The following is a 24,910-nucleotide window of genomic DNA, read 5'->3' as shown; positions in this document are numbered from 1 at the left end:
CATGAAAGACTGCTGATATTTAATGTAGCACAGCAAAGTCTAAGATCATGTTGATGCTGTAGGACAGTTGCCAGTAAACACTGCCTTCATACATACAGAATCACACCGTTGACAAGTTTAGTTGTTTTTTTGTGTTCCTTTTCTTTTACAGCTGTCGCCTGCTCCACGGAGCCGTCTTAAGATGCCGTGAAATCATCGAACACGCTGCCGCACATCCCCAACTCGCACACCACAGCCAGGCCAGAAATGAATAACGCATGATAATACAATGATTTGTAGTGCGGACCAATCGGCGACGGTGATGAAGTTTCTCCTCATTTGTGTGTAGCGGAAACTCAATATGCATAAAGTAGCCACGAGCGATTCGTCTCCCCGTGCGTTTTCTGTCTCTGCTCAAGCCGAAGATACAAAACATACAGTAAAAGTCTCATCGTCAAGGGGTTTGGGTTTGGAACATTTTGAATTTGAGATGCTGGGGGCCGTTTGTGAAATGGGTAGAAAATTTATTTAAGAATCAAATGTAAAGCCCCGGCTGCAAAACTGTTATTTGTGGTAATTTTACATATTTGTGGTAATTTTACATCTCTTAGTCACCCGTCTCTTTAAGTGTCTGTTATCGTTTCAAGATGCTTTGTACTTAACTCTGGGCCAGGGGCCCCTGGGGGCCTGTACCCAGGATCCATCTACGATGCTCATAGGCCATCCATCCATCTCTGGCCCCCACCGATGCTTATGATACGCAAAAGTTTCTTATATTAAGTTGAGCCTAATTGGCAGCTCTAGCCACTGAGCGAACATATATACAATCACTGGTAAATTTTGTGTCACTTTCTTTTATTCAAAAACTGCCTGAATTTCCCTCCGGATAAATAAAGTATCTACTAAACTAACTAGAACTTAGGATTCAATCAAATCAATTGGTTTGATCTCACGAGTACAAAGATAGTACAGTAGAGTTTTGTCTAAGAGAAATTGTAGATCGATTTTGTTCACAATTATTTCCCTTTGTTTTGTTTTTTGAATGTCTGAAAGCAATGATTGTAAGGCTAATACTTCTCCAGACAAACAAAAACTTTTAGGGACTTCAGAAGAAAAGAGCCAATGAGTCGTCACATCGGTCCCGGTGACTCAGCTCATGGTGGTTTGCTCCTCACCGAGCAGCGCGCTCAGATCTGCCTGCAAAAAACACAGACGCCGTCTGAGAAGTTAAATGTGGCCATTTAATATTTTTGGTTATATATGTAGTTTATTGACGTGGGTAAAGAACTGTCCGCCCACATGTTGTGGTGGCGTTTAAACTCCTTGCAAACTGAAACAGTTTAGCGTGAAAAATCCTCCCTTTTGGTGAACCTGGGATTTTCCGTGTAATTTGGAGAACTGACAATATTCCAGATGGCGTAAACTTTAAAGCATTTGAAGCTGCAAGTCTTTGCATCAACCAACATATCACTTCTGACAAGAGTTGAACCTAAATGATTTGCATCTTGTAATAGCAGATCTTTAAAAAAAAATAGTGTGGGTAGTGTTAATTAGCACCAGAGGCAAATCGGCAGAGACAAAAATAGTTGAGTGACCCAAACAGGCAGGCACGGCGTTTGCAGGGCTTCTGAAAACCATGGCAGATTAGGGTAGTGACACAAAGCGAACAGAATAAACCAGATAATCATTTGTCAGTTTAGTTCCCATTTTTTGTCTCCCCCTCCCCAAACAGACTGATAGACCCAAGCAACATCAGAACGTCAGAACACACAAAAGAGGGCAGCGCGGTCCAGTGCATCTCTGCCGGTTTCATTCTTGGACGTACGTACACGAGGCTTACAGGGGAGGTTCACACACACACAAGCGGTTACTAACACACACACACACACACACACACACACACACACACTGATAATGTTGTCGGAATGCGGCGGGGGAGAATGTGCTTCCGTACAATCCAGCTACAGCATTAACAAACTTAGAGAATGCAAAAAAAAAAAATTGTTTTGATTACTTTTTCAGCTTAACTGTATCGCATCCATCTGCACAAGAACACAGGCGTACTCACACACGCAGACACAAGTGCAATCACACACTCTCGTTGGCAAACCCCTCAGCCCCCCCCCCCCCCCTCCAATGTTCACAAAGCGCGACTAAAATCAAATTATAGATCTCCCCTAGACAAACCCCACACATTCCATTGGAATTCACGTGGATTTTTACAATTCTTCCACACATTTTCGCCCCCCGACCTCTGATAATCCAAGTCTGACTTTCCCGCACGCAGCCTCCACTTCGTGTACTTTAAGCATGTAAACCCCGACCATAACCTGACCCACCCCGTTCCCCCTTTCCCATCCCGCCGCCCAACCCACCCCCACACCCCTGCCGGCTCTTCCTCCCCCCCCCCCCCTCCCCCTCTCCGGTTGGGTTGAACTGAGTAGCTGTACAGTAAAATTGGGGGTGCAGTCTTTATGCTGAGCCAAAGAGGGGTGGGGTTTTATTTGCGAGAGAGGAGCGGGAAGGCGGGGCTCCGTTTTCAGTCATCGTCGGGTCCCTGGTTGAGGAGAAAGTTGGCCGCCAGGTTCTCGTTCTTCTCGCAGGCAAAGTAGGCCTGGATCACCAGCGCCTCAGGGAAGCCCAACGCTTTTAACTGTTCACAGGAGAGAAGGTTCTATGTTTCTGAAACTCTTTAATAATGTACACACGCACAAAAACACAACATGTTCAATATTTTGTCTCCACCCGTCCTGCTCACCCTTTCGATGGCTTCTTTCTCCTGAGGTGTGACCTGGATGTAGTTGACAGGCGCGCCCTCTTCCCCAGCGGCCCCCAACTCTCCAACCTCGGGCACATCGCCCCCCTCGCCCACTGGCTCGTTCAACATCTGGATGAACAGCTCCTGGTGCTGACTGATTTGCTGCGGAAGAAACGCAAACGGAAAGAGGAGGTTGTGGTTATAACACCTGAAACATAACACTGCTAATGCTGCCATCACATGCTATTTGGAAGATCCTGCTTCCCACAAGTGGAGTCGGAATTATGAGAATGTCGCGTTCAAGTGCTTTGCTGTCAGAATGAATTGAAAAAAATGGCAAAATGTAATAACTTTGCACCGCGCAAGCAGACTGTGGACATGTTATGGATAGAACGATGAATAACATTGGTCTATATCAAGTTAAGTGTACATAGATCACAGATTAAAATCATGTACACAAGCAAAAGCTAATACTTGTTGCGCTGTTAAAAATAAAGAATTACATATCATGCATAACAGAATATATCCTTTTCTCGCTACGTTGAAAGGTTCTGGTCACCCAAACTCGGGAAATCTGGGATCAAAATTATCTCTGAGTTTTCCCACTCGTAAACACGACTTTAGGGGGGGCCTTCATGTGCGATTTCCAAGTAGGCAACTCATGTTTACCATAATTCCGACACCACATGACGACAGGGTTAAGTCCGTTAAAACAGCAGTGTGCTTGACGACTACAAGGACATTAAACAGACACGGTTGGCAGGAAAAGTCCGAACATAACGGTTCAGTCTAGGGGAAGCCATCTTCAAGAGGAGGAATAGCTCTGTGGATGTAAAAGTGAGCGACTAGGGAGGAGAATTCTTGTGATTTCAACAGTCTGAGAAAGCAACTGAACAAGTTTTTCCACTGCTGGGAGACGACACGCCTCTGTGTCGGTCGGATGTGAGGTCGTGTGTGGGTGTGCCGAGCTCGAGAATTTCTCTCGGTGTTGTGGGTCCGGGATGCGTTACCTGTAGAAGTTGGGGGTTCTCCTGTCCCAGCTGCTGGAGAAGAGCGGGAAGCAGAGCGGGGTTCTGCTGGATGGCCTGTCTCATGTGCATGAACTGGGGCTGGGTCCGCAGGAACGCAAGTGGGTTTTCACCTGGTGACGTGCACATTTAATAAACTGTGAGTGAGGTTTAAATGTGCTCAGGGTCCACAGCTGGCCCGAGGTGAGCAGGTGTTATATTCTGCCTGAACAGCATGACGGATGGTCAGATAACATGAGAAAACCACCTCATCACCTCTCTGGTGTTGGACATTTGTTGCAACTCTCCGAAGCCTAGCAGTAGCACGCAATTCACGCCGTGATTGGCCGGCTGTGCGGAAGGTGTGATGGATTTCTTTGTACGGTTCATTCTCCCAACACAGTCTCGCCATGTAATGTACTCCAGCATACAATTATTAACCAATAGTGCAGGTTTACTAAACCGTTATTTGGCATAAAAATGTAGTTTTCGTAGTTGCAGTCATTTTCCACTTCAGTCTGCATTTCCCCACATGTAAATCTGTTAACAGGGGCAAGTAAAAAGATTTCTACACAGCATTTTAAAACTAATGATTTCCGATAATTATTATCATTAGCGCCAGAGTTAACGGTGAGTCACATAATGAGTCTTTGCCCATTTATTTATTGTAGTAATCTGACAAGCAGCAAAGGTCTGATATGAACATGTTCTGGAACAGTCTCCTTTGGTGGTGTCAGTTTGCTCCTACTGCTCATTTTGAATCATGACACTAGTGCAGTCAAGTTTAAAATACACTGTTGTTAACACACCACCTGTGTATTTTTACACAGCAGACAGACAAAAAAAAAAGAAGAAGCTTGACGACGGATATTTTGGGACTGAACTCACCCTCCGCTAGAGAAGGCGCTTCTGTGGGTCCAGACGCGGGGGCCGGAGCCGGGGGATTACTCTCCTGGACCGGGCTGCTGGGGATCCCCTGGAAAGACAACAACTATCAACCACACACACATTTGCAAAATACAACAGCCCTTCACACCTGTTATGACGTCTTTGTTTAAATTCAGAAAGAGGTCGATTCAACTTCAAGGTCGTGTCGTGGCCTGTAGTTTGTGATGCTGTTGATTTGTTGGAGTTTGTGACATCGACTCCACATCATTTTCATCAGGGAGGGTTAAATATAAGAAAACACACTTCCCTCACACGTGTCAAGGTTCTTTACCATAACTCACAGTAAAACTACATCAGGAATAGGAGTGGCTAACACTAGTATACATCACATTGACCAAAATGTGACAGCAGTGTGTGAATTGGGGCTGCAAGTACCGATTATTTTCATAATCGATTACTCTGTCAATTATGATCTCGATTAATAGATTAGTTGTTTGGTCCATAAAACGTGATAAAATGGTGAAAAATGTTGATCGTGTTTCCCAAACCCCTAAGATGATGTTTTGTTTTGTCCACAAACCTAAGATGTTCAGTTTACTGTCACAGAGTAGCAAAGAAACCAGAATATATTCACATTAAAGAATCTGAAATCAGAGAAAATTGTTATCAAACTTATAAAACTATTATAAAATAGTTGCCGATTAATTTAGTAATGGATTGCTAATCGATTCAATTTTGGCAGCTCTAGTGCCATTATATTACTGGAAAACTGAGTTATTTCTCTGTAGGAGTTTACCAGTGAGTTACCACAACAACTTACAGCCCGAATTTACAGTTAAGTGACAAACACACATCAAGTTTCTATAGAGGAGATATAATCAATATTGTTAGAAAACAATAATAGAGACCCCTAAAATATCAAATTTGACACAGATTCTGATGCATGGTCGGTTTTTACAACTTTCCGAGCATATTTAGGGCCCTCAAAAAGCCAATTAATTGGAGGGAATAACAGTAATAATTCCATCAATTCCAATAAGTCCACGCTGCCTGACTTTGTCAGTGGCTCGGGCCCTAATTCGATAATACTTGTCAGTCCAGTCAACAAACACCCAGCAATGAGAAATACTCTGTTACCCTCGGCCCACCTTTAGACCCACGACAACGAGTGGCAGCAATCAATTCTGCTTTTGTTCAGATGCCAGATTCATGAGCACGTTTCAATCAGAATTGCTGAGGAGACAGAGCTGCTTATGTAAGACTAATTTCATTATGTGAGTGTGTGCGCACGCATGTGTGTGTGACATACGGTGAGGAGATACTCCACAGCTCTGTGGGGGTTGTTGAAACTGGCCCTGAGTGCGGCCACCACCCTCTCCCTTTCATAGCCCATAGACATGATCTCCGTCAGCATCGCCTCGTACTCGGCCCCAGTCACTGAAAACACAAACACACGCAAGTTAGTAACTCTACATAGGTCGTGCCTTCAGGAATATATCAACAGGAAACTGTTTTTTTTTTATGAACTATCCCTCTTGTATAAGTATCTAAATAGCAAGTATGAAAAAAATAGGCCTTTTTTAATTTACAAATGAAAAAAAATCCCAAAAGAGAAACATAATATTAAATCTGCTTTATGAGTTAGTAAATTACATGAAGTGCCACTTTGATCCTGGTCCCATTTTAAAGTGCTCACAGCAGCAACATTCTTCACCCCATGTACAATATATAATTTATGGTTCTACAAATTCCATTGTAATCGCCAGATATTTTATGTACAATCGTATCTTAATGTCAGAAAACAACTCTTTTGTGACTCTGACATGACAGCCACTGAGGAGCTAACAGCAAACCTTTCAGGCTGAAGTGGATGACAATTGGAGTTTTTTCTTTAATAATTCAACATGTACCAAACTCTTTCTGGCCCAGACAACTCTTTATTTTAGATTTTTTTATCCAGTCCATTCTAGGGATTTATATAACCGTGGGATGAATCTTTCTTTACATGGATGATAAAAGGACAAATGTAAAAAGATACGCCACTGACTCAATTCAAACTTCGACCTCACTCTTTGTTGCACCACAATAAAAAGGGAATGGCTGACTTTTGTCACAGCTAAATATAGGAACAGTATGTGTTGCACGGCAGCCTGTTATGTCCCTGACTCACAGCAGGAAAAATTTCTGGCACTTTTTTAACATTGGTTTTATAAAAGAAATGCGTCGCAGTGAGGAAGTGGCATAACTGCTGCACTGAGACCATTAGAGGTGCACAGTCTGGCAGGGACCCATCCATAACCTACCCAGTGCTGAGGAGGCATCCAAGCCCTGGCTCCCGCCGCTGGAGCTGCGGAACATAGATGGTGAAGAGGAATAATTAAGACAAATGTACACAAAATGTCTGTTATCCCACGAGTGGCGAAAAGAAATGTTGACAACCAAATTACAGATATATTACATGGGATTAAAAATAGTTACACTGCAGATCGCTTGCTGTGACGAGGATTGACTCATAAGTACCGTATGACTCATATTCCTTCTATTCAAAATATAGTTTGGTCAATTCATTGTTCGTTCCATTGCTTATCCACTCTCCATTAAGCAACATCTGGGCCAATGGGCACAACCCCAATGTGGAATGAATCACTGCTACACGAACATTAGAGTAAATAATACACAACCTATTTTGTAAAACAAGACTGAAGTGATACAGGAATTCATGCTAGCAATATTATAGAAATTTTTACATATTTTGTTAGGCTTCTAATTTATATTGCTTTCAATTATGGAAAAGAAATGAAAACTTTTATACAACTACGGAAATAAATAGGTAACCGAAATTGATTAATCTTTAAAGCCCTGATGTGTAATTTTTGTAATTTTCTGGCGGCATCTGGTGGTAAAGTTGCAAACCGCAACCAACTGAGCAACCGACAGGGGACACTTTATTGATTCCATTTCCGGTTTCATGCAGCGCTGAAAATTCAACGCGGATGCAATGTATTCTGGACCGTTTCGCGCAACAACCGTATTCAACATGACGTAGCAAACATTGCGACTCACACGGAGGTCGGGTCCACCTCATGTAACTATATTTGACTCATTCGAAAAAAACTCGACGAAAACACATTGTTTGTTGCAAGTGATTATACATATATGAACACATAGTTATGGACAATATATTCAATATCTGCAAATAACCTTTTCTAAATATTACACACTGTAGCTTTAATTACAACACTTGATGAATATTGTTTTTAATCATCATCCTTGCAGCCCATAACATTAATCACTATGCATTGGACCACGTCTACCTGGCTGGCTGCTGTGGTTCTGTGGCTGCAGCACTCGGCTCTTCTTTGGCCTCCTCGGGGGGAATGGGGACAGCTGCCGGGGTCTGGGCCGGGGCCGGGGTTGTGGCTGGGACAGCTGTTGACGTGGAGCCAGAGTCCTGTACGGGGGGCTTGGGGGCTTCCGAGACTGGGGGCGAGGTGGCGGCAGCTGCAGGCTTAGCCTTTATCCGGTTCGAAAGAAGGTGCTGTTAAGACTGGCAACTGAACTGTGAAACTGCTTAATATTCAAATCATCCCCCAAAAAAGGACTAGTATATGTGACCTCATTGCTGACAACAGATTAGCTTAGAAATTCAAATTCAAACGCTGATACATTATACAACCCGATAGTCATCCATAAGCATTACGGCGAGAGCTCACCTTGGATACCATCACTACGACGAAGTTCTTCTCATCGATCTTGTAGTCCTTGATGGGCGTGTCATCTTGCAGGATTTTCCCGGCGTATATCAGCTTCTGCCCGGACACGGGGAAGTTGTCTTTGCCTCTTTCGGCCTCGATCTTCTCTTTCAAGGCCTTCACCTGATACCGAAGAGAGACGAATCACACTCTGTGGCCATCGACGTGCAAGCTCAGCCTATTGGTCACCGTATGATTTATAGGAATATCCATATTCTGTGTCCTTCCTTCACCTCTATGATCTACCACTCACAAGCCATGGTCTTCAACATTCTGCCAAGAATATAACAAGTCAAAAACTGTCTAGGATAGATGGATTATTGACAGTATCAATATTGGACAGATCAATATCATGACACGGTTGCCCAAGTCAGTTGAACTGGGGCAGATCATGTGCATGAGTATTGCACCGCATGGCAATACTAACAGTATCTAAAAGTGTAAAATAAAAATGCACGATGTGCTCCGAGCGACGAGGGGCAGTGTGTCAACAACAGATGGAGCAACACAATCTGACGCTCAATTTAGATTCGCCTTTGCCACGCTACGTGAAGAGGGAAAAAAAAAGAAGAAGCTGTGGACATGCTAACAAACTTAGCCGCTCCCCAACAATGCTAATCGCAATTGTCGTACGCGTTCGCTTTAGCGCGGCGGGGGCTAGATGGAGCTCGCCCCGCGGGTAGCCGCGTTCACACGCGCCGGGTGTTCCCGAGGAGCCGCGGCGGCGGCGGCGGGGAGGAGGAAGCCGCGACACGCGCGTGAGAAGGGGAAGAGGAATCCGCTGGTCGCGATGACTCTGCTGACAGGCTCGTTGTGGCTAGCTACCTGGCTAACGTCTTGCTAGCAGGTGAGCTTGTCGCGTTGTGTTGCAGCCCCGGGTTTTTTTTTCTTCTCCCATCGCGGCTCGCTGGTTTTGAAACACTTGCAGGTAGCGGCTGACCCCCGTGGCCCCGAAACTACGCGACGCATTCTTCAATTGTCGACGCCAGGTCGAGTCGTCGGGCCGACGAGGGGCGTTCGACACACCGCGGGTCCCGCGGCTCGCACTGTTAGCTTAAAGTTAGCAGGGTTAGCCGTTAGCACACTCACCGTTTGTTCGGGGTCTATCTCGATCTGAATGGTCTGCTGCTGCAGTGTTTTGAGCGTGATCTGCATGGTCGGCGGCGGCTGACGCTGAGTCAGACGTGCTCCGAGCAGCGGGGGCAACTAGTCGCTCTCCGGGCGGGCGAATTGTTCGTAGAGTGAGCGTTCTCGGGTCGGATAGCAACTAGCCGACAAATGTGTACATCCATGAGCACTCAGCAAATCGCCATCTTTGGTGACAAGTTGGTTGTTGCGGCGAGAGGAGCGCCGCCGGATCGCACGAGATCTCGCGATACGAGACGAGACTATGACAAGTCAGTGGAACCTTTCTTCTTTATGTTACATATTCACAAACGCACTTTTCTTTTGTCGTAATTGAGGGATGTCAAGCAATAATATTAACGTGAGACATCTGCATGTGTTGAGGATAATAATGTAGGTTTTCTTCACGCTCAGCTATGAGCCAAAGATATGACATCATCAGCTATTTTATTATTTATTTTAGAAAAATGCCTGGCTAAAAACATTATCTCCAATAGGCTCATACTTATACCAATTACAACAGTAATATATCAATTCTTACAAGTAGGAGTGATCCCCTCATTTTTATTTTTGGAAGAAAATAGAATCTATTCAGAGCAGTTCAATGCATCTGATGTGTGAATTACAAACATCACTACTAAATAATGACCTGTACAATTCATTATTTCTTTCTGCCAAGAGAGTAACGCGACGAAGTGGAAGGATTGAAACAATCTATTCGTAGACGATTGGAGGTAAGTGAATTTGTTAAATACTGGACAGAGTCCAAAAAAAAAAAAAAACGCCCTTAAAAAAACGCCCTTACAGTAGATGCACATACAAATAGTTTCACCAGGATAATCAAGTGTGAGCGAACTGTGAAACTCTGTGAAACACTTTCTTTCTTTTCTCCAGAATGACCAGGCTCCCACACTCAAGTCAACTCCACCACTGCCATTTACCCGTTTATTGGAGTCCTGGCAAAATGTGGCCGAAAATGTGTCTTTGTCATTTGTAAATTGTCCCATTGGCCAAGTCTACAGGTCACGTCACTGGATTTGGTCTTAATGGAGTCAATTATCTTTAAGAGGTGATGACATATGGAGAGTGCTAATCTTAATTCCCTTTAATATATTATAATTATAAAAGGGCACAGTTGATAATTTGTTTGTAATTAGACGTTTCACAAACTTAAACGTGACGTATTCTGCAGTCCTCTACGAACACACGTCAACGCCCTTTAGATAAAGTGACGAGGAGAGACCTGACCCAGGACTTTGTGGACTGGTGCCAGTGGAACCGCCTCCAGATCAACTGCTGGGAAAACCAAAGACCTGGTGTCAAATATTGCTTCTGCTCTGTATATAGTATTTATATTTTATGTATTATATTTTGTACATACCTATTGCTTTTTTCAAATTCTTTTATATTCTGCTGTCCACTCTTCTGCTGTAACGCCCACATTTCCCCGTTGTGGGACGAATAAAGGATTCTTATCTAATGTTGTCTTATCTTACATGAAGAACTCGTCTGGACAGTTTCTCTTTACATCGGAGCCGATATATTCAATAGAAGAGGCTGCTCGTGTTTCCGGTATTTGGAACAGGACTGTAAAGCTTGTGCACCACAGGGACACTGGTCAGGTTTTATCCATCAAACTGATCAAACAGCAGAGTTCGACCGAACCTTCACGGATCCAGCAGGCGTGTAACATCTTCACCTTCACTAATTCCTTTTACAGTCTCAGTGTTTTGCTCACAGAGACACAGAGGGACCCCTGCCTTGTGATTAAGTATGTAGCAGCTAAGAAAGCTGTTTAATTATCCTGTGATAATGCAGACTAATGATAATTGTATGCAGCACAATATTAAGCTTAATGTCCCCTGCACATGTATGCCACCTTGCTTCCTCGCTACAAGTGTCTCTCTGGGAACGTGGCACACTGTGGAGACTGTTTTTGGCTCTTGGGTACATCCGCAGTTACAGCATCTTGTGCCCAGACTTTACAACAGTATCTAGCACAATGTTTTTATTCTATATTTTTTTCTATTTCTGTTTTCAGGCATCATCTAACTCTCCTTAGTTACTGTGACACATGCTGACATTTGCAGGTTATGTAAGTGAAGATATAAATGCTGTTTTATGTTGTTGTTGTGTTTTTGCCATTTAAGAAATTCAAAGTTTGACAGACCTGATATGCTTAGTTATAGTTGTTAACTTGTGATTGGACAGTTGCTTTTTTTTTTTTTTTTTTTTTTTAAAGTTGCAGCAGAATTTACGGAAAAATATCTTAAAGACAATTTTAAAACACCCTCCCACTTAATGATTTAACTTGCTCTGACACGTGGCTTTCATTTCACGTTTCTTATAGATTCTTTTAGAATAAATAATTAAATCACTTCCTTCAGACGAGTGGGATCTGCTGCCTTAACAGATATGCTCGTCTGGCCACAGGGGGGAGATGTTGTGCCAGCTGATGAAGTGAAGCGCCATGGCTACATGTGAGTGGCAGTTGATGAACACATGGGCGAATACAGAATAACACATAAACTGCTTGGTTAGAATAGTAATAGTTGTAATAAATAGGCTGGCAGTTACCACACACACACACACACACATTGTGGTCAGAGGCCTCAGCTTCCAGGGGGCCCATTTTGTTCCCACCAATGTCAAGATCAATCCTCGGACCGTGACATATTTTCCCGTTCCCAGCTGTTCCGCTAAGCTAACTGGCTGCTTGTTGTAGCATTACAGTCTATTATTAACCATTAGAGACATGATGCTATCGATTTTCTTTCTTACACGGCGAGAAAGTGAAGTGTATTTCTGAAAAATATTTAACAATTGCCTTAAAAGGAATTCCTTTATCCTTTGTTTTATTTACACTTGTAATAAAATCATAATCGCTCAACCATGTATGTGTTCAGTTGCCTTTTCTTGCTGACCCCACCATTTTTTAAATTATGTATTAGAAGGATTAGGTGTGTACACACTGATAGGCTGTGATGGACCATTTATACAAATCTTGCTTGAGTTTCTTTTTTACTAGACTTAAACATTTGTCGGGAATGACAACATGTACAAATGTTGATGCCAACAGTTATGCTGACCTTCTTATATTAGAACATAACCCTTACCCTATCACCCTTAGTTGCAGTTCTCCAATGCAGTCAGCAGGGGGCAGAGTTTGACAACTCAGAGACAGGGAGCACTGCAGAGTTTTGAAAGGGCGGAGGAGCAGACAAAAAAACATGTTTACTATTTTCTAAATAACAAAAAACCAATGCGTTGTCTTTTCTTTCGGTGAGGGCGATGCTCTATTTGTTCGGCTGGACCCTTTTTTATAAGGAGAATTGAGGGCTAAGTCATGGCTGCACGGCTACATGATGGTATTATATCACAGACGGGTGGATGGATAGGTGAACGAGTTCACTCACTTAAACTTATGCAACCACTCCTGTGGAGAGACAGGGAATTCGAGAATAGCTCTGGCCACTCACATGCCGAACATACATGATCGCTGTTGAAGGGACGCCAGAGATAATCTGACTTTAATCCGTGGGAATAATAGTCTACCAGTGCGATTTACGTTGCCCCTTTCTTCCTCGCTCCAAGCCGCATCACCAAATTATATATTGTCACACACAAGCACAATGATAAACACACAAACATTGCGCCGGCAGCTACCACAAGTCCAACCCTTCCAGCGAGCATGGCAACATAAATATTTGATCAAATTATGCCCGATCCATCGCTCAGTGGCAAGTTTGCCAGGGTATCCTTGTTGTTCCTCTCCTCCCCTCTCCTCTCCCCATCTTCTCCTCCTCCTCTCCTCTCCCCATCCTCTCCTCTCCTCTCTCTGTTCTTTCACACAGCCTCTCCCACACCTCCATTCAGTAATTTATTGTTTCCCCCCTGGATTTCCTCAATTTTCTCCACCCGTCGCTATCTCTTCTAAAGTGGATCATCTCATTTCGTAAACCTGGGGTTAAATCTGGAGAATGTGGAGGGCGACTGTGTGGGAGGAGAGGTAGGACAAGGGCAGAAAGACCAGAGGGAAGCGAAGGAAATATGACAGGGGGAGGAGAGGAAGAAAAAAATGCTGATGAAAGATTGTGCAGAAAGTGGAGGTGGGATGAGAGAGAGGACAGAGACTGAGAGGGAAGAACAAGAGACAAGTAAATCTGAGGTTTGTGTGTATACAGTGTGTGTATACAGTGTGTGTGTGTGTGTGTCTGTGCGTGAGGGGATGGTGCCCTGAATGTGTGTTCATCTGGTGTTAATTCTCAAGGACAGAACTATTAAAGTTTAACAGCGAACCACCATGTTTTATTGAGACATGCTGCATTTGTGGGCATATGGCTCTGAACACAGACCTACTTAACAGGTCTTTGTCGTTTATGTGTGTGTGTGTGTGCATGTGTGTGCATGTGTGTGCGTGCGTGCGTGTGCCTGCGTATGTGTGTGTGTATTATGTTTTCCTCGGGCTCCTATTTTGCCTGGACAAAAAGATCCTCTTCTATGAAAAGCCATGTCGTGACTGTAGGCATTGGCTTTCATCTGCAGTGCTGCAATGCTGCAGTCATACTTCAACTAAATTGGCTTCACTTAATGTACGACAGCGCTCGACAACACGGTGTATCTATCGTGTGTCATCATGTAGGGAAATATGAGGAACGTGTGTGCAAGAAACGCTTCTGTCAAAAGCAATTTTGCATCATGTCTTGACTAATTAAACTTTTGATAAAAAAAATGCATTATTGTGTTTTGGTGTTATTTGTCATGCCACAGAACTAATGAATCAAGATGTCAGAGATAATGGGGAGGTGCAGAATATGTGCAGCAACATTTCAATGATTTTTACCTCTTTAATCTAGGAAGGATGTATTAAGAAATACAAGTAAGCGCGCCAACAACTAAAAACAGGCAATAGACTGAATTTACTGCAGAACTGAAGAGTCTACAATGAACATTGCGACTGTAGTGGTGCGTTCACTTACATACGTCTGTGGTTAGTGAAGAACATTTGAACCAAACAGTTCCTATATACAGTATATATATATATACCAGAAACTAGATTTAGCACTTTCCTTATTTGTTGTTGTTGTGGGGAAACATGAAATCCAGCATTTCATTTATTTTTTTCATGATTTGTCATTGATTATCTGACAAAATGAGCATTTTACATCTGTTTCTGTTTAGAAATAACAGTAATTGGGCACCATGAACACATCAGTACACACCATTTGTGTTTTAACTTCAAATCCTGTGTATATCACAAGTCCACACACATGACACATCACTGCACGGACACAAACAGACACACACATACAAGCACACACTCGAAAATGATGAGTGTGTGTTTAAAATTATCTTCAACTGGGGTGTAGCTGGCAGAGGAACAACCGACTGGGTCACTCCTCCTCCTCCTCCTCCACCTCTTCTTCCTCCTCCTCTCGTTTCCATCTTTGTCCTCTGAGAGAAATCCTTCTATTTTTCTGCAGGAACACCCCCACAGTTCTGTATTATCAGCATAGCCACGGTATGTCACACTGCTCCGTGTGTGTGTGTGTGTGTGTGTGTGTGTGTGTGTGGTGCTGTCACCAGTGCAAGGAGTGAGTCATGTATGCAGCCCACAGGGGTTCTCGTTTTTATTATGAGACTTTGGGGATCCACAAGGCTCACACACACACACACACACACACACACACACACACACACACACACACACACACACACACACACACTGTGAATTGATTATAATGTGTTTATCTTATCAATGCTGTGCTTGTCTGAAACCTCAAGAGAATTATAACATCCTCATTGGTTACATATTTGGGGAAACCCACAACTTTCAGCCATGAAAGAACCATCGGCAAAAGTGCACTTTTGAGTTCAGCTCCTAAAAAAACCCATAATTCCTTTGGCTTAACATCTGGAAGTTATCAATGCGCAAGAATTCAAAATGTGCAGTGTTTCAAAAAAACACGACGTGTCCCGTCCCCACGACCGGTCTCAGAGCGGAATATGAGAAGCAAGGACAGCATCAAACTGCCGTTTTGCCTCTGACGGCTCTTCAAGCAGTGTATGAATGTGACAGGAAAAGCGCAGTGAACTGCAGCGCTGTGTGAATGTGTGTGTCTTGTACTGTAATGTGCCTATGAGTAGGCGATAAGACTAGAAAATCGCGGTGCCCTTTATTTTACAGTCAGCTAATTACCTGGTATTTACTAAGAAACTAGATGGTAACCAAAATATAGTCACCAGGATAGTGCCAAAATAACTTTTACAGTAATAACTACACTATTACCTAGTAAGTACACGAAAACCTATGAGTAAGCTAGATAGTAATACAATCTATGGTTATCTTAAGTAAATACGGATATTTACTTACTTTCTTAATACATAGATTGTATTACCATCTAGTTTCCTAGTACATTTCCATGTACTTACTAGGTAATAACTTAGTAATTACATGAAGTTATTTTGGTACTTTCCAAGTCACTATATTTTGTTACCATCTAGTTTCTTAGTAAATACCAGGTAATTGGGGGACTGTAAAATAAAGGGTTACCAAAATCGCTATATAAATACAGTCCATTTGCCATTTCAAAGTTGTTTAATACCCTCCTCTCCACCTCTTCAAGTTAGCTGGATGAGTACCCGAAAGACTCACTAGCGTGGCTGCAGACTTCTAATAATTCTCACATAGGCATACAAAGGAAAAGGCCCACGTATTTCATAAGCGGGTATTCATGCAGTGTTCACCTCCTGTTCATCCGTCAGCTGACTAACGTCTAATGTGCTGAACAGACTGCGTTTGAAGGTGACATCCAGGCCCGCTGCGTCTGCTGGGTTCCCATGGCGACGAGGGATGCGCGGCTCCCGCGGTGACAGCTCAGAGAGCGTGCTGGGCAAACACGGACTCCCCTGAGAGCGGGACAACCGGTAATGACACCACAGAGGATTCCACAAAAAAACACAGACTCGGACGCAAACAAACGCACACACGACAGATAACGCGCTGGGGCAATTCACAGGGGGGACCGGGGTGCTTCAGTCAGTCGTTAACAACCCCGGCGTCTCTCGGTTCTCTTTCTCCCTCCCTCTCGTTTTGTCACTTCTATCTATATTTGTCCTTTCTAACCGCTGCCTCTTCATCAGGCCGACTGTATTCTCCCTTATTCAGCCAAAACTGGGCCAGAGAGCACAACCCTGTCCCAGCTACTACACACACTCGTGCACACACACACACACACACACACACACACACACACACACACACCCACACACACACACACTCACACACTCACTCCCATGGACACATACTCGCACACTGAGAGAGTCAATGCTAATTAGCTCTACAAACAGGTCTCGGCCTGCTCGGTCGGTGTGTGTGTGTGTGTGTGTCGGGGTGTGATGGGGGCAGTGTGCCGTTAACTAACTAGTGTGTCAGGGTTTCTTTTTCTGTCCTCATTTACGGAAATGAAGTTTGCCCCCCGAGTGACCCACATCTCCCGACACAGGGAGGCAAGAGAGAGGAGGAGGAGGAGGAGGAGAGCTAGAAAAGGCATTCAAGGGCCATACGTTTGAATTCATTGGTGGGAGACTTCGTCGGAGCAGCGGGAGACGGGGGAATGCAACACAGTGAGGCGGGAGAGGGGGACCGAGAGACATGTGGACAGGCAGGAAGGCAGAGAGAGAGAGAGAGCGAGAGAGATGAGATTTATTTATCCGAGTTGGACCTTTCCTTGTAAGGCCATGTTCGGTGCTCTACAGCAGAGGTCAGATGGCGTTTCGTCTTAATGAACCAGATCCTTAATACCTTCTCCATATACAGCCATGGACATGATACAGCAGGGTTTCCCTGACAGCGATGTGGTGCCACAGTAGCCATGTTACGAATCCCATCTTGTGTGTGTCCATTTCTGTCGACCTCAACTGCACGTAGAAAAGAGGGTAATTTGTTCCACAGCTTTGGAGCGGCAACTGCGGAGGCGCGGTCACCCCACTGCTTACACCTCGACCTCTGGACTTCTAAAAAGAGCTGACCGGAAGACCGCAACGCCCTGGTGTACTTTCAGGGAGTTCAAATCTCTGACAAATAAGCCGGGGCCAGACCATTAATGGCTGAATCGAAACCGGGAGCCAGGAGAGAGAGAGTATAAAAATTGGTGTAATGTGTTCACACGTGGGAGTGTTGACAAAGTGCACTACAATAATCCAACCTTGAGCTAATAAAGGCGCGATCTGCCTTCTCCAAATCAGGCCTCACTAAGGAAAGGTTCAACTTTAGCCAGAAGACGAAGCTGGAAGAAGCTCATTCTAAAAACACAATTTTATCTATTTTTCAAATCACTGGAATTTCCCATAAATAAAGTAACTGTCTATCTATCCATGCTGCTGTCAAAGGTCATCCCCCAGGTTCTGTACAGCTGGCTTAACGTGTGAGGCCACAACAAAGTTCTTGTTGTGGCGTGAGAGCAGACGACCACATCGTTTAAGGAGGAGATCGTCCTGCTCGCGCCGCATGGTTGTTGTCCGACGGTTGCGTTTCACTGGTCGGGAGTGAGGGGGAAGTTCCTGTACAGACACGAGGAGATCCAGGGCTACTGGACTCATTTATTCTAGATGTTTCAATGTTTTCAAAACTGTTGTTTTTAAGGAATTGTGCCAAAGGGAAAGTGGTCATCTGGGATCGATCAGGAGCCGGATTGATCACCTCCAGGTGATGTGTTTGATTGTCCTTGAAGGATACAACACTTATCCGTTCTGGGTCGGGGCCAGAAGACAAGAAGAGGTGAGCAGTGAGAGTCTCAGGGAACGCAACGTCCAGAATAATCCTCTCACAGTTTCGGTTCTCCGTCCTCAATGAGACAACACCTTTCTGCCCCAAATCGACCTCCGGAGTGTGTTGCCTTTGATGGATTATTCTCTCTGTAGTCGTATTACTTCTCACTGTAATCAATACTTTAAATAGCAATACATCTGGTGATACAGCAGTGCTGTTGTCATTAACCTGACTTTGTCGGACGATGAGAATTTGGTCAGTTTGGGCCGAACAACATGTGTGAATAAGCCGTCTCCACATTAGCTCCACATTAAACTGTTACACCAGGTTGTCTGACTTGACATCTTCAATGGAAACATGGACAACAAGCTGGCCAAAGAAATGACAAAAGCTTCCTGACCTGGTTTTTCCTTTCTTAAAAATAAATACTGTATAAGCTAGACTAGATGCAGAGATTCCTCTGGACCTTTCCTCTGCAGCACACATATGGTCATACTTGGTAAAAGGCAGTTGAGGAATGCCTGTGGAAATTTATCAGGATTATCCTGGATCAGCATCAACATTTTTACCTGGGTCAAATGCATAAAAAAGAGAAAAGATGGTTTCCCCACTAAATTTTGGCGTATCTCTAACAGAGTTGGCTTTTTCTTTTCTTTTCACAAAGGCCACGATCTCCTGTGCTTTACTGCAGTTTTGTTACATAACGTTTTCCAATGGTTTTTTAATGAAGTGCCTGGACTCATTGGCCTTGTGGTTTGACTGATGATCCTTTGTGGAAAAAGGTTGCTTACATTAAAAGAAATAAAAATGCTTTAGCTCCATTTTTACTGGACTTTTATGTTACTCAGGTATTTCTGCTTTTTTTATACATCTACTCAACAACATTTGAAAGGAAATATTGCAGTCTTTGCTCCAATACATTCAGCTGTCAGCCATAGTTACCAGTTTCTATGCAGATTCAGAAAATATATTCGTACAGAACATATTAGGAGCTGAGAAAGCATAATGCAGTTGTACCCAACAGTACACTAAGTAGGTAACACACTGATGGATCATTGTATCGGTAATCAATCATATTGATATGTAATCATATACCACCCACAGCGGCCATTTTGTTGCATAACAACCTCTTTTGCTTTTGTGTATATTTTACTGATAACATCTCTGTATGTGTAAGATGCTGAAATCACTAGTTTTACATGTAATGAAGTATTTCAGATTTTACTCTATAGAATTAGGTTATTTCTTGTGCTGCGTTGCATTCACAGACAATGGGACATTTTGAGAATTTTTTTTCTAATGCCCCATCAGTTTATATTGTCTATTGATGATAACCATGTTTTCTTCACATTTATTGACCTTGGTCTGATAACTCTGACAGCACACAGTGATAAGAAAGTGATGTTCAGTGACCAACACTCATTTTCCAGCTTCCATGAGCTTCACACTTTCACAATTCAAACACGACAAACACCCCCACAACAACCAAAGTATATTGTGGTTTCCCCCTCCCCCCGTGACCTGACCTCATATTTGATCCAGCTGGGTTATGTGAATTGAGCGAGCGAGTTGTGTGCTGCTGGGTTATTATTGATCTTCTTGCAGCACTGAGCTCGGATTAATGCTGGGTTAATGGACGTAGTGTTGATGGAGCTTTGAATATTTACAATATTCAACTTGACCAGACAGCATCTACATAAGGAGCAGTACATGCTGCTAAGAGGCTTTTGGATTTTCAGGGTGCTGGCTAAGCTGTGATTATCTGAACTGATCTATTTCTTGGTTTTAGTTTCTATTTAAGTAAAATAATTGTCTGTAAAACTGACACATTGTGTCAAGCTAAGCAGCTTTTTGTCTGCTGTTTGTTATGCCGCAGCCGAAAATGATGCTGAATGTGAAAGTGAACCAAAACTCTGGAAAGCAATTTCGAGCCTTGGAGCAACACCTTTCATATTGTCACATTGTATTCACATCGTAACGTGATAAATTCTTGTTATGAAAATTAGAAATGGCGAGTGCTTCAAGTCTAAACTATTGAAACCACACTTATTGTGACAGGCACTGTAGAAGTCCTGTTACTTTCGTCCTGCCATTGCTCCGTCCTTAGACATTAACGCCTCATATTCGCCCATAAACATTTTCCACCTGATGACATCTGAAGGGAGAGCAGAAGCTCGGCTACTTCTCAGAGGCTGAGCAAATGGTGTGCACTCAGTGGCTCACTGCTGCATGCCATTAAAAGCTGCCCATCGCTGGCACAGGCTCGTGAAAAGACCAGAGTTTCTTTGACAGCTCCATCTGGATATGGCATGAGTGTCATGCGAGTGTCTAGGCCGCAGCTCTGGCGGATTAACCCTTTGCCGCGATAACGAGCGCTGATGGGGACCCAAAGACGAGGGAATCCATCACTCCAATCGGGCGATCGGCTCAGTAATCTCTGGGACAGGGCAGGCCGAGAAACAGAGACACACACACACACACACACACACACACACACAGGTCATATGTCTTCAGAGAACCCTGCGACACAGAGAGAGGCAGTGCACATCTTGATCTAAGGAAGTTACAGCGACGGAGAGACAGAATGTTTTTTTCGAATGCCCAAAAATAGCCCGACATCCAAGAGAGAAAAACAAACAGGTTTTTCTCTGACTTGCTTCTTCGGAGCGATGACACGCGCGGTCGCCCTCAAAGCTGTCCCTGTAGGACGTGAAACATTTCCAAAGAAAGTTAAATGAGACAATTTAGAGGATCGTTTTCGCAGCCAATCTGTCCTCTGCTGGCACAACACTACGGCATGTGATGGCATCAGGGGGCCCCGCACATTCTCCTCATAGCCTGGAGCGAACGACAGATGAAGACTGAACGCAAAGTAAATGTATTGTTAATCCATTAACGGTGGCTTGTATTCTCTCACAGTTCTCTCACTTCTACAAGCCTACTGTGACATCCCGCATATAAATCCATGAATGTCCGAGATGAGACTCTGAGTTGCCAACCCGAGGTTTCGACATGCTCTGGTCTGGGGTTAGTGGTGTTTATATGACTTAGGAAATCTTGTGAAATGATTTGTAAAGTTACGCGCAACATTTGCAAGCGGCGCTCGACAAAGAAGTGACAGTGGGGGAGTGAGAGAGCGAGAGAGAGAAGGTCCCCGAAAGAGTGGATTAAAGCTCCTAGATTAGATGGCATCTGGTGACCTCAGCAGCACAGAGAGCAGTCTGCCTGGTGTGTGTGTGTGTGTGTGTGTGTGTGTGTGTGTGTGAGAGAGAGAGAGAGAGAGAGATTATATCCACCAGCAGAATGTGCATTAGAGATTGGTTCTGGTTCTCTTTGTATACACTGTGTGTGTGTGTGTGTGTGTGTGTGTGTGTGTGTGTTTGTGTGTGTGTGTGTGGGCGCGCGCGTGTGTGTGTAGTGGTGTTTTGCGGGTGGATTGTTAATCCACATCCACTCATGAATGTACACGCTGAGGACCAACAGGCCATTAGCCCCAATTTTGTGCTTGTGTGCGTTTGCGTGTGTTCAAGTGTAAGTCTATGAAGACGTGTTCATGTTTACCAGCGTGTGTTTAAGTCGATGCGTGGATGTGCACGTGGACGTGAAGATGTGCTGGTATGCACGCGCATGTATGTGTGCGAGACACGGTAATCTGAGAGTGAAGGGGGGGGGGTCAGAGGGCCATTAACCAGTGCATTAGCCCTGACTGCAGACGTCCTGGAGGAAACGGAGTGAGGAGAGGGATGCGTGTGTGCGTGCATGCGAACGAAAGCTGATGGTTGGAGGATTTGAGGGGGAAAGGGACAATGGGGGTGAGGATTTAACAGGCGAGGGTGAGGGGGGATTGAGTGCATTACTGAGTGCATGTGTGTGTCAGTGTGCGTCGGAGGGATTGAGGGGAGCTGACCCATAAAAAGCAGACAGACACACCCTGAGCAGGATCCAGCCGTCCCGCCATCCCCACCTCCCTACTATTCAAAATACACTCAACAAAATATTTTAACATGGAATAAATACAGTGTATTCACACAAATGTGTCTGGACAATGAATACAATTTACCACATTTTCCTCAGTCAACCTTGTCTCCTAGACCACCTGCTGTCTGCATTTTGATTCTCTCAATAACCGCTCATCCCATCAACTTCCATCGCGCATCAACTTCCAAGAGCAGTGTCGACTGAAGCATTTTGGGCAGTCAGGAGTCAGTTGACACGACTAATTTATTTTTTTTTAAACAGAAAAGAAAAGAAGAACAGCACTATGAGGACATATGAGGCACCTGGACAATTTACAGTGCACACACGGCAGAATTTCTCTCCTTTACAGTGCTTTTCACTCGCTAACTTAGTAATTACTGTGCATGAATCCATATGAATCTGATAGCGTGGCTCATAAACAGTGCCCATGCAGATTTCTAAACCCAGAGCCATTTCCCTTGCCCGAAGAGGGAACTCTGTGACCCACGCAGGCCAAGCAATCAGCCCCGACATAGGCCGCAGTATCGTAGGATATTCTTGAAAGCTCTGGGAAAAAAACTAGTAAGTGGACCTTGGGTGAGTGCGCTCCTATGACGCTGTATTAGTCATAATTGAAGCAGCATAAACAATTCCATGCATTAATTGTCCAAACCTGGCACTTACATAACCCACAATTCAACTCAACTGCCACCTGTTTGGTCTGAGATCATGGTTTGTTACGCTACTAGTGGCCAATGTTGCATCTTTCCAAACAATCACCTTTAAATTTCAAACTTCCGTCTTCAGCCCCGACCAACTACCGACTCTGTTGCTGCACACGGTTTTAAATAACTTGTTTTTCTTTGTTTGTAGGGAGGTGAGGGGGGTCAAATAAGATATATATTTATCCTAACATCTGGCAACTCTGGTCCTCTGCAGCCCAAAGGGTCCCATCAACATCCGGAAATATGTACAGAACTGCAGCTGTGGTAGGGGAACCCTCCCTCCTTTTTTGTAAAATAATAAATCTTTTATTTGGTCAAGGACAAGATCATCATCACTGGATGATACTGAAGTAGTAGAAGTGGAAGGAGCTGTTGGTATGAATACTCATCGTGTCATTTCTACTGAATTAAAAAAAGCCACTATTGCAACAGGTCTCAGATAACCATATAATAGAAAATACAAAAAATATATCACAGCAGAAGCATAAGTAGAGAAGAGACATAAAGTCGCCGACAAAAAACCCCAAACAATTGTCATTTAGCCTACGCAAAGTTTGCTGCCATTAGTTAAGGTCATGGCAGACCATGTAATGCTTTATAGTAACGAAATAAAATCTGTTGAATTCTGCAAAGGTGTGTCCTGTTGCTGATGAATGACACTTTTTATTTGGAAGAGGAAGTTTGAGTTATTTCTTCTGTCTTGTCTTGGAAAGTGAGCAAGAGCCTAAACGTATGTGTTGTGCTCCCCCAGCTGTTCAGGTTCACTGCACACACCTCGTTTTTGTGTCACGGCACACTGTGGATAGATAGGCTAAATATAGGAAGAGGGAGGGATGAGACTGATGGAGGGAAAAGGGTCTAGGCGTGGATAGAAAGGGAGGGGACGTGAGAGACGAAGAGGCTCTGACAGGGAGGAAAGACGAGAGAGCCCTCCTGTGTCTCCTCTTGTCTATTATTCATGAGCCCCGAGAAGCAGTGGGGAGGAAGGAGGAGAAGACATTGCAGCTCTCTGTCCTGCTCTCGCAGGTAAATCTTCCTCTGTATCTACTCTTGTATCCCTTTGACTATCTCTCCAGGTCTCTTCTCTCAATCCTCATCAGTCAATTATCCCTCTTGTCTTGTAGATTTGAGTTTGTAAGGGGGAACTGGGAACTTCTTCATCAGACGAAGAAGTTCCCAGCTTAGGTGCACCTTTATCAAGCCAGTGTTCTGTCTGCAGGGGGTGAATTGAGGGAACTTTTGCAACCGTCCTGAGAGCAGAGCCGCTCTTCGTCTCCTGGGCTGTGGAGCATGAGACCAAAGCCGAACAAAAATAGCTTTACTAATACCAAGACCCCTTTCAAAAACCAAGACACACACTTAATACTTAGGTTAGATATACAGGTGCATCTAGAAAAGTTACGGTTTTTATTCTTAATTTCATTCAAAAAGTGACACTTTCCTATTTTACAGATTCACTACATGTAAAGTGAAATATACTGAGCCTTTTCTTCTTTTAATTTTGATGACTATGGCTTCTATACCTCATGGAAATCAAAGTTCCAGTGTTACAAAATATTCAAATGTTACCTAAGATCAATCAAAAAACTATGTCCATTTATGCACTCAGCTTGGTCAGTAGCATTAATGACTGCATCAATGCGGCCAGGCATGGAGGCGTTCAGCCTGTGGCACTGCTGAGGCGTTGCTGAAGCCCAGGTTGCTTTCGATAGCGTCCTCCAGCTCCTCTGTATCGTTGCGTCAGGTGTTTTTCATCTTCCCTCTTGACAATACATCCCATGTATTCAGGTGAGGGTCAGGTGAGTTATCTGGCCAGTCAAGCAGAGAAATATCACGGTCAGCAAACCAGTTAGTCAGTAGTTTTGGCACCTTGGGCAGGCGCTCACCCTGCGTTCCATTATACCTCAGAACTCGGAACTCAGAACTTTGAGTCGGAAATCGCAACTGGA

At 44.0% G+C, this 24,910-nt stretch overlaps 1 protein-coding gene and 2 long non-coding RNA genes across 4 annotated transcripts; 1 reads left to right on the top strand and 2 right to left on the bottom strand.

The window, feature by feature from the left end:
• On the bottom strand, positions 1 to 12,117 carry LOC124849441. The gene is made up of 2 exons (XR_007029869.1): positions 12,087 to 12,117; positions 1 to 1,887 (listed from the first exon to the last, which is right to left on the bottom strand). It is a non-coding gene; the product is annotated as an uncharacterized LOC124849441 (long non-coding RNA).
• Positions 2,483 to 9,700, bottom strand: rad23aa (RAD23 homolog A, nucleotide excision repair protein a). Of its 2 annotated transcripts, none has more exons than XM_035615091.2 (9): positions 9,474 to 9,700; positions 8,346 to 8,507; positions 7,947 to 8,146; positions 6,936 to 6,979; positions 5,942 to 6,069; positions 4,633 to 4,720; positions 3,748 to 3,878; positions 2,738 to 2,899; positions 2,483 to 2,632 (listed from the first exon to the last, which is right to left on the bottom strand). In XM_035615091.2, the coding sequence occupies exons 1-9, from the start codon at positions 9,537 to 9,539 to the stop codon at positions 2,519 to 2,521; spliced, it is 1,095 nt and encodes a 364-aa protein (XP_035470984.1). In that variant the 5' UTR covers positions 9,540 to 9,700; the 3' UTR covers positions 2,483 to 2,518. The 2 variants fall into 2 exon arrangements, with proteins under 2 accessions (XP_035470984.1, XP_035470985.1); XM_035615092.2 differs by lacking the exon at positions 9,474 to 9,700 and adding an exon at positions 9,210 to 9,231.
• On the top strand, positions 9,643 to 12,389 carry LOC124849440. The gene is made up of 3 exons (XR_007029868.1): positions 9,643 to 9,781; positions 10,189 to 10,243; positions 10,404 to 12,389. It is a non-coding gene; the product is annotated as an uncharacterized LOC124849440 (long non-coding RNA).
• The last annotated feature ends 12,521 nt before the right edge of the window (positions 12,390 to 24,910 follow it).

This window comes from Scophthalmus maximus, chromosome 17, assembly GCF_022379125.1.
Source record: "Scophthalmus maximus strain ysfricsl-2021 chromosome 17, ASM2237912v1, whole genome shotgun sequence".
Lineage (NCBI taxonomy): Eukaryota > Metazoa > Chordata > Actinopteri > Pleuronectiformes > Scophthalmidae > Scophthalmus > Scophthalmus maximus.
Note: the sequence above shows the minus strand (reverse complement) of the source record. Positions and strands in the feature narration are given on the sequence as shown.

Excerpts from the sequence above, each read along its gene's own strand:
- rad23aa (XM_035615091.2), bottom strand. The coding sequence starts at position 9,539 with ATGCAGATCACGCTCAAAACACTGCAGCAGCAGACCATTCAGATCGAG. Across the intron at positions 2,900-3,747 it reads AGAACCCCCAACTTCTACAG|CAAATCAGTCAGCACCAGGA; the intron begins GTAACGCATCCC and ends TTTCTTCCGCAG. Across the intron at positions 2,633-2,737 it reads AGAAAGAAGCCATCGAAAGG|TTAAAAGCGTTGGGCTTCCC; the intron begins GTGAGCAGGACG and ends TCCTGTGAACAG.